This window comes from Chinchilla lanigera, unplaced genomic scaffold (genome assembly GCF_000276665.1).
Source record: "Chinchilla lanigera isolate Chin_1 unplaced genomic scaffold, ChiLan1.0 scaffold00069, whole genome shotgun sequence".
Classification (NCBI taxonomy): domain Eukaryota; kingdom Metazoa; phylum Chordata; class Mammalia; order Rodentia; family Chinchillidae; genus Chinchilla; species Chinchilla lanigera.
In genome coordinates, this window is record NW_004955470.1 from 11,972,833 (window position 1) to 11,982,144 (window position 9,312).

Here is a 9,312-nt window from a genome sequence, read left to right on the forward strand (position 1 = left end):
AGCTCCCGGGATTATCAAGAGCCCACGTCATCGCCGGGCCAAGGGGTACACACACTAGCCAAAGTAGCTTGGTCTGATAATCCGTCCTTGGATTCACTTAGGAGCAGAGCTGAGACTCAACTAGGCTCTGTTTCAGTTCCTTCTCTCTTCTGTGAGCATCCATGTCTCCAGGAAGGTATATTTGTTCTTTACCTAAGCAAGGTCAGTCCTTGTTGCCCACAGCCAAAGAAGTTTAATGCTTTTTATTTTATTAGAGCATGTGTGCAGTACATGCAGGTCACAGGCACTGGTCCTTTTTTTTAAATTTCCCTTCCCTCCTCCTAAGTCCCCTTCTCCATCTTCATTCTTGTTGATGTTGTTCATCTCGGCTCTTGTTATGGCACACAATGTGTACAGTCACGAGGGTACTAGGCTCCTGTACTCGGTGTGTCTTTATTCTACTTCTTCCCCTCCCCCTCACTCCTCGACCTGGGTCCCTTGGACCCCTTCCCCTTTGCGAGAGATCCATCCCCTGTCCCCTTCTACCCATCCTTTATTATTTCTTTATTTGTACGTTGTCTCAGATGAGAGGATACCACACTATATTTAAGTTTGTGTGTCAAAACAAACAACAGGACTGGGGATGTAGCTCAGCGGCACAAGCGCCTGCCAGGCAAGGGCAAGGTCCTGAGTTCTATTCCTGGTACCAAAAAAAAAGCAACAACAGCCCTTGACTCTGAGACACAGAAGTTCTATCATTCTTGACAGTGTCTTGAGTCCAGAGTGATGCGTTTGCCCTCTGAGCGCTTAGCACAAAGCAGCCTTGGCCTTAGCCTCTGGGTGAGTAGTGCAGCCCAAGCACAAGCATGTCCCTGATTTGGGGGAGCAGAAGGGGAACTGGGGGAGAAAGGAAGGGGAGGAGGGGGCCAGCTGGGGGAATGGAGGGTGGAGCCACCAGGCTCTGAGGATTCCCCACACTCCTTGGCCCTTGACTTCCAAGAAGAGCTTGAACGTGGCGTTGTCGGGGTCTGCAGAGAGCATGCGGTCACCTCAAGAGGCCTGGTGCTTGGTCATGGCTCCTGGTCATGTCCTCTGACGTGGAGAACAATTACCCCTGTGTGCCTGACGCTAAGGACAGAAACCCGCCCTGATTCCACACCCAGGTGCGGCCAGCCTTATCAAAGGTAAACTCAGTAATTGGCTCCCAGGTCCAGTGATACCAGAAAACAAGTTATTAAAGGAGAAACTGACATGCTGTCACTTTGCCCGACTGGCCTGGCCATGTGCCTCAGGGGCCTGGAGGAGGCCAGTCAGAAGCCCCTCAGGAAAACCAGGACCTCGACCCCAGCCTCCTCACCAGGGTTCTTCACGCTGTAAGTCACCGAAGAGGTGAGATCCATTTGTCACTTCTCCTCCAGGTCCTTGGAAGGAAATGGAGTTATACACCATCAAATAAACCACTAACTTCAAAAGCTGGGTGGGATGGTTACCTCCTTAAAAGGTGGAATAAATTTCAGATGACCTCAATTAAAAATCAAAACATGTTTAAGGGGCACAGGGCTGGGAAGTAGCTCAGTGCCACACACATCTGCACACATGAAGCCCTGGGTTCTGCCTCAGACACCACAAGAAACGAAAGCCCTCCCCCAAGACACCTTCCCACTCAACACATGGACATACCGGGTGACAGCCGTCCGCAGAGGGCGACATAAGTGATGGCTGAGGACATGCCAGAGCCCCTTGACTCAGGAGGCTGGCATGGGCCACACTGTCACATGCAGCAGAGCCTTTGGCCTCCAAAATGCAGTAGGAGGTCCAGCCCAAGGGAATAGCCAGAGCGTGGCTCCACCTCCTTCCTACGATGGCCAGCTTGTGAAGGGGAGAGGTTATGTGGGTCACAGTTTCTGGGTCTCAGTCCATGCTCAGCGGCCCCGTTGCCCTCAGGCTCATGGGAGGCAGTGCAGGCAGTGGGCACATGTGACAAAGGAAGCTGCTCACCCAAGGCTAGAATGAGAGAGCAAGGGCCAGGCTCCCCCACCCACCCCTCAAGTCACGCCCCTGGACCCCACCACTCGGAAGCTTTCCGCCCGGGCCTCTGGAAGATGCTGCAGACCTGAGTGAGGGCCGTCGTGCCCAGCATTCAGAAGAAGCTCAGATCAGTTGCTCCTGCTTCCTGGAGCTCTCCTTCGGGTCAGACAGGGCCAGGTGTGGCGTGGAGCAGCTGGGGAAGAGATGTCTGCGGAGTGAGTCTGCACTGAGTCCCCGCCCGGCCCCACAGAGCAGTCAACAACTGCCCCTCCTCTCCCCCACCGAGGCTCGGGTCCAGGGGTCACGGTCAGAGCCCCACCAGGGAACCAACAGAACCGGCCCGGCTGTTGGGTAGGCGCCACCCACAGACTGGCTCGGGACAAAAGCGTGGGTGTTTCCCATGGAGCAGCACAGACCCCCAGCTAGCCAGAAGCAGAGGGAGCCCCTCATGTGGAGCATGTGTCCCCAAGGAACAAGAAAGGCCAGGGAGCCTCAAGCAGGACACCCAAGTGCGCCGTAAGAGCAAGACCCCGCCAGGCCCAGCCGCTGGCACGGCCACAGTCCCTCATCCCCCTTTCCATCTGTGGAGTCTGATCCTGCAGCCGGGGTGCAGGCAGAGGTAAGGCCACGGGGAAGCAGAGTGCAGCCCCTCCTGCCCCCCACCAGGCTCGATGGGCGCAGGGCACTGCTGTGGCTGACACAGCCATTGGTGCTGTCAGCTGGCTGAAAGGCACAGGTCCCACCCCACGCCACCAGGTAATGGGAAATGATCCCCCTGAGGCACCCCGAGCATTCAGGAGGCAGACGAGTCACAGCCCTCCTGGAGGGGCCGGATCCCACCCGGATGGGGGTTGCCCAGGCACAGGCTGCGGCAAGCCACTGTCCACCACGAGAGAGGCTCTTCACAGACAGGCGCCTGCCGGGCACCATGTTCTGCCCGTGCTGTTCACCACTGTGCCTGCAGTTTATCCGCACAGCTCTCCAGTGTCTCACACACGCGAAACACTGCCTGGTCACACGAGACACCTGGAAGACGCTGGGTGGACACAGACCTGGTGCCTCTTCTGCGCAGGAGACTGCTGTGCTGTGGAGAGGAGACAGCAAGGGCTCAAAGCCTGCACAGCAAGCCCACCGCTAAAAGCTGCTTGTGCACGGAATGCTCAGAATACACTTCTGGTCCTCTGGAACTTGAGAAGCACTTTTCCAGAAGCCGGCATCCATCCCGAAGGAGAGTCCCCTCTCGGCCTCCGAAGGACTCCGCCCTGTGCCACCTGTGTGTTGGGCTGTGCCCTGCGGAACAGCAAGACAGGACCTCCCTCTGCCTGACCCGCCTGCCCATGGTGCTGGAGGCGCAGATGTGGGAATCTAACACACAGGATTTGTCCTCCTTTTCTCTCACCTTCCTTTATATTTCGAGCTCCGTCTTCCGCAGCCAGCGTTGCAGTGGGTGACGAAGGAGAATAGCAAGGGAAGGAGACAGCAGGAGAGAGACTTAACCCCCGCCCCTGGTCCGAGGATAAGAACTAGGCCAGAGAGAAGTCGGGAAGAACTAAAGACCATGGGCACAGCTAAGGAGAAATATGGCCCGGGAGACGGAATCGTGTGAGCTGTGTCGGGCGGGAAACGGAGGGAGGAGAAGACACAGCCCAGAGAGCACAGCCCAGGGCTGCAGAGAGTCACGGGAACTGAGAAGGAGGGAGGCGCCACTCCCCCCGGCCACGGAGACACCGCTCTTGCACTCTCAAGCCCCGGGCACCTGGGCAGCTGCGGTGGAAGCCTCCCCGGCAGAAGCATGTGCCGGGGCCTGGGCACCACCCTCCTTACGCCTGCAGCCCAGGGTCTTGAGGCTGCTCCTCCCACCTGTACCCAGGACAGGCCCTGGCCAACGCTCAGGAAGCCATGGTAGCCACGGGCTTCCTGGGGGACAGGGGCTGCCGCGTAGACTCTTCCCCAACCCCAAAGTGCGCAGGTTTTCCCCAGCTCTCAGAAAGGCTGGGGATTCCCAGAGGGGACACAGGTCAGAAATGGAAGATCCACGCGAGTAGACCTGAGCACACACCAGGCCGGACCAGAGTGAGCAGGATGGACCAGGCCCAGAGCCGCAGCGGGCTCCCCCCAGGTATGGGGCCAACGCCCCCCACACTTCACAACCCTCATCCTCCTCACGAGTCCCAGACCAGTGGAAACTCAAGCTTTTTGTTTTGTGCTTTCATTTATCCATTCAATAAGTACGTCGATCCTGTCAAACGGGAAGATGACGGAAGAACCGTTCGCTGAGATTGGGTCACACGGCCGATGCTGGCTGGAAGATAAGACACGCTCTTCCTTTGACACAGCACCGGAGGCCTCACGCTCACCCCAAGCAGGTGCCACTGTGCAGCTAGGACCACGGAGGCTCTGGGAAGGAGGCTGGTTATTCATTAAAGCAAGAAGAGAAAAGTGCTGGAGGAGCAAGGCAAATTCCCTGTGCTACGCGAGTCCCTTTGGACTGAGTGCCCTGGAGGACTCAGTCCCAGTCCTGCTCCATGTAGCAGGAGGGCTCCGGTGCCTGTCTGGGGAAGCGCCTCTCCACAGACTGATCAAAGCATCCCACGCTGTGGTGCTGGTGACAATTAAAAACCCCTGAGCACGAAGTGGCTGGAGTGTTGGTGTGAGTTCAGCCTCACAGAACTGTGGCTCTGAAGATGCCTGCAGGTCACTGACGGCAGAGAGCCCTTCAGCTGGAGCCTAAGGAGAAGCCCCAGGCAGGATGCTGCGGACTCTGAGGAGGGGCACTGCAAGCCGCTGGGCAGGAAGAGCGCAAGGGGGCCCAGAGGCTGGTGCCTTGGAACGCAGGGGAAGCCAGGTCCCTTCAGCTGGGCTGCAGCCCATGCAGGTGGTGTCAGAGGACACATCCAGACTGGGCCAGAAACAACCAGGGTACTGATCCAAACTGGGCTTAAATCGCCTCTGGAAGGGAAAGAAGAGAGCAGTGGGGCTGGCCATGGCCGTGCGTGAGCTGGAGCACGAGGCCGCGAGCAGTGGTCACCAACTACACACTCGGGGGTGCAGAGACTGTGGGCTCATCCTAGTCACAGCTTCCCTCATGCATATGAAATGTACAGCATAACATGTATGTATCTCATGAATGACATCATACACAGGGGCATCCAAGCCTACGCTTTGGTGTGGTAGGTGCAGCCCACGGGGTGCTGAGCACCCAGCGAGGGAGGTGGTCGCAGAGCGGGTGGTTCTGATACTGCAGACATGAGCAGACAGGGGCCGGCGAGGACGTCCAGAGAAAGAGTGTGCGTCGGCCTGAGGGCTTGTACTCCGTGCTGGCTAAGTGAGTTGGGAAGTGAAAGGAAGGCACAGCTGCACTGCAGGTAGAGGAAGAGACGGGACAGCAGGAGAGGCCAGGGCTGCGGAGGCCGGGGCTGCGGAGCCCGGGAGGCTCAGGTCACAGAAAGCAAAGAACCTTTGGCAGGGAGGGGGCAGAGCACCTGAGGTCCAGAAAAGCGCCCGGTCTGAGCAGGGAGGGCCGTGAGCAAATGGCAGCAGCACAGGGTCGCTCAGCACGGCCGGCTGGACCCCTAGGCAGCAGACGCAGGCCTACTCTGCTCCGGGAGGTATCTTGGGACCAGCAGGTGTGGGCAGCTCTTCCCCTCTGTCCTCCCTGCATGGAGCTGAGCAGAACCGGCTCTTGTAAGCACTTAGGGCTGGAAAGGTCCTTGTTACCCCGTGGCTTCTGGTCCTGGCCACCCTCCATCCATGAGGAGTGACCCCAGGCTCAGGTCACCCTGAGCTGGATATATCTGGCCCCGGAGCCGACTTCCCACGCCCCTCTTCCCAAACCCAAGTCCACGGCTCCCTGCTTGAACAGAGGCCCAGGAACTGAGGACGAGCTGTCGGGCACGGAGAGACTTACCCAGTCAGCCTCCGTGACCCCGAGACCGGGACCAGCGTCCCCAACCCAACACAGATTTCAGCTCCTTTTAATTTCGGCACAGGGCGGTGGGGGCTACACAGGAAGTGACTGATGGATGCAGGGGCTGGTACCCTGTGGGTTCCACACATCTGGCACTCACTCAGCCTCATGTTCACGTCTAAATGATTGATGGCTGTGTGCGCAGGGAGGGTCGGCTTCCTCCAGGGAAGGCTTTGGGGCAGAGCTTTCTTGGAACCATAAGCACAGCCACACCGAGGCCCTGCCCATTTTAGACTTTCTGCCAGACCGAGGTGGGAGGAGCCCTTGTGCTCAGGTGCCAGGCCTCACAGAGGGAAGGCCGCTAGGTGTTTCCTCCAGAAGCTGCATTTGCAGGAGCCCGGAGCTGGGCAGTCAAGGTGCGGGGCGGCAGCGCAAGTTCTGGTCCAGCAGATCTCGCTGGCCTCTGTAAGCCCAGGCGCTCCCGGGGCGGCTCCTGCAGACCGCGCTGGCAGTGGTGGCTTGGGCCCTTGCAGTGCCTGTGGCCAGGAGCACCACCCACCCACCCACCTTCTGTGTTCCGGCCCTTGGTTTGGTTTTGGGCTGCTGACTCCCAGCTGGAGCCTGAAGGTAAGATGGTGTGTGTTGAGGAATGCTGTGTGTTGTGGTCTCAGGTCATGCACGTAGGTGTTACGTGCAAGCAGATTAACCCCCACAGAAAAGTTCCTAAGGAACCAGCAAGGTAGCATGAAGATGCTGTGGATAGCAGCCTGACTCCGCTGGACCTGAAGTTAGGCAAAAACCTCCGCAGCCCCCGCCCACCTACCCCCGTCTCTTTCCACCCTGATATTTTCTGCCCTCTCCCCCGCCCCGGGAGCCAGCTGGTCTTCTCTGGCTGTAGCTGTCCCTTTGGCCCCCAGGAGCCCTCCCTTGGCCCCAGCTTCTGACCGCAGCCACACTGTAAACAGGCCCTGATGACCGGACAGCGGAGCAAGGCGTAGGAAGTGCACGCAAACGCTGCTGCTGGGTTCCATGGAGGAGTGATTATTTCTGCCTGTGGAGCCAGGGACAGTGATGGCTTCATGGAGGAGGCCACAGCTGACCTGTCCTGAGAAGACGCAAAGCTTCCAGCTGGCTGCTCAGGGGCAGTTGTGTGCGTCTCCAACCCCCGTGGGGCAGGGTCGGGTGCTGATGAGCCCCTTCTGGGGGATGGTGAGGACTGGCAGCCCCTGTCACCCCGCCCACAGAGCTTCAGCCCATGCCAGCAGGTCTGGTGTAAATCTCTAGCACATTGGGCAGCTGGGCACTAAGCCCTGGACAGAACCCCAGCATCCTGTGACCCCTGGCTGCTGTCAGTGGCAAGTTCTGTGTCTCCTCTGCTCACATCCTGCACACCCCGAAGGTCCGGCACTAGGTGCCCTTCCAACAGGCACCTGATACGGCGTCAGCATTGAAAATTCATACATCAAACCCACGTAACCTGCCAACCACCCTGGCCTGGCTGCCCCAACTGTGGAGTTTCTGCCATCCCCTGGGACCCAGGGCTGGCTGCCTGGCATTGAGAGGGAGGATCTGACTGCACAGCCAAGCCCCACAAGAGGATCACGTTTGCCACACAGCTGCTCCCAAGTGTGCTTGGCTTCTGAGTGACCTTGGAGCTGAAAGTCTTCAGTGGCGTGGAGTTTGGCACCGCCTGACTGAGTCTACACACAGCTCAGCACACAACACCCACTGGCTGGCAACCCACAGATCATAGCCTCCACGTCAGAGCTCTAGACCTACCCCACACCTGCCTGCCTCAGCCCCAGGCAAGAGCCGCCCTCCAGCCTCCCGCTCCATCCCGCTACCACACCGGAGCTCTGGATGCCAGCTGTGGCTTTCCCTCGCCGCCCAGCCCTCACACCAGGCTAGTGAGCACTGCTGGTTCCAAGCCTGAGCTCCCTGGAGCCCACTTGCTTCTGTGTCCCCAGGGGCACACCCGTCTGAGGCACTGCTGCCCCCTCAAGCTCCATCCAGAGAGGACCGGAAAGAACCACTGTGGGTGATGATTTAGAGAAATTTAAATCCTTGTTCGGTGATACAGTGCTGTGGAAAATGGTATAACACTTCCTCAGAAAGGCAAATGCTTGATCCAGCCATTCTGTGTCTGGGTGCACAGCCAAGAGAATGAAAAACAGGAGCTCAAGGAAGTGTTTGTGTGCCACGTTCATGGCAGGATCACGCACAACAACCACAGGTGGCAGCATGCAGCATCCATGAGTGACCGCAGAGGGAAGGCAGAGACAGCACAGAGAGGCCAGGAGCAGCAGCCGGCTTTGAGGAGGGAGGCCCTGTACCACACCACACCCGGCTCAAGCTCACAGACACCAAGCTAAGGAGACAAGCCATTCAGAGGGACAGGCAGCGCCAGCTTCACAGACTCAGCGGCTCCAGGGCCATCAGGGCGGGCCAGGTGCGCGTCCTTGGTGCTTTCTGGAAGCAGAATTTCCATTCAGGAAGTTGGGGACTTCCAGAGATGGGTAGCGGTGGAAGTTGCACGGCGTGCGCGTAATCAGCACCACTGCACTGCACACCCAGAAATGGGCACAGTGGTCGATTTTGTGTGTCTCAGAATGTCTGTTCTGTTCTGTTCCCCCAGGACACGATGGCTGAGGCTGCAGGGTCTAGGAAGCCGCTGGTGGAGGTGGCAGGGGTGCCCTTGCAGGCTGCCACCGTGGACAACTGGAGCCAGATCCAGAACTTTGAGGCTAAGCCGGACGACCTCCTCATCTGTACTTACCCCAAGTCAGGTGGCTGAGGCAGGGCAGCCCCGAAGGGCTCCATGTTGAGTTGGAATCCCTATCCTAAGACAGGGTGTGAAGGCACCTAAGACCCAGGTTCTGGGCCCAGGGGATGGTGCTGGGGCCATCGACTATGCCAGGTCTGCCCTGCTTTGGGTGCTTGACCTCTGTGGTTCCACTCCCCAAACAGACCAGAGATCCATCCTGCATGGCATCCCTCAGTCCCAGCTAGTGAGGTCCTGGCCATGGCACCCCTCAGTCCTGGCTATTGGATCCTTGCTAGAGGGATCCTAGCTATTAGGGTTCTGGCTAGTGGGGTCCTGGCCCTGGCCTCCCTTGGCCTTGGCTAGCAGGATCCTGGCCATGGTGTCCCTTGGTCCTTGGTAGCAGGGTCCTGGCCATGGCATCCCTCACTCCTGGCTGGTGGGGTCCTGGCCATGGCATCCCTCGGTCCTGGCTAGTGGGGTCTTGGCTAATGGGGTTCTGGCAAGCAGGGTCCTGGCCATGGCATCCCTCAAACAGGGCTAACAGGGTCCTGACCATGTTCCCCAGTCTTGGCCATGGTGTCCCTTGGTCCTGGCTAGAGGGTCTGGTTAGGGGGGTCCTGGCCATGGTGTCCCT

General features: G+C 58.7%; 2 protein-coding genes across 4 annotated transcripts in view; one reads left to right on the forward strand and one right to left on the reverse strand.

Moving 5' to 3' along the window:
- Positions 1-2,391: 2,391 nt before the first annotated feature.
- The window catches only part of LOC102006651 (sulfotransferase 1C2), a 12,720-nt gene continuing 5,799 nt past the window's right edge, over positions 2,392-9,312 (forward strand). Inside the window, exons 1-2 of one of the 3 annotated variants that reach the window (XM_005400799.2) lie at positions 2,392-2,626; positions 8,550-8,700. In XM_005400799.2, the coding sequence (XP_005400856.1) occupies positions 8,556-8,700 (145 nt within the window). In that variant the 5' untranslated portion in view covers positions 2,392-2,626; positions 8,550-8,555. Of the gene's footprint in view, positions 2,627-6,251; positions 6,542-6,879; positions 7,818-8,549; positions 8,701-9,312 lie in introns of those variants that run through there. The other 2 variants (XM_005400797.2, XM_005400798.2) reach the window with 2 other exon arrangements.
- Positions 2,500-6,072, reverse strand: LOC102005700. Its single transcript, XM_013522705.1, has 3 exons — positions 5,915-6,072; positions 3,407-5,672; positions 2,500-3,091 (listed from the first exon to the last, which is right to left on the reverse strand). Exons 2-3 carry the CDS (start codon positions 3,799-3,801, stop codon positions 2,500-2,502), a joined length of 987 nt encoding a protein of 328 aa, XP_013378159.1. The 5' UTR covers positions 3,802-5,672; positions 5,915-6,072.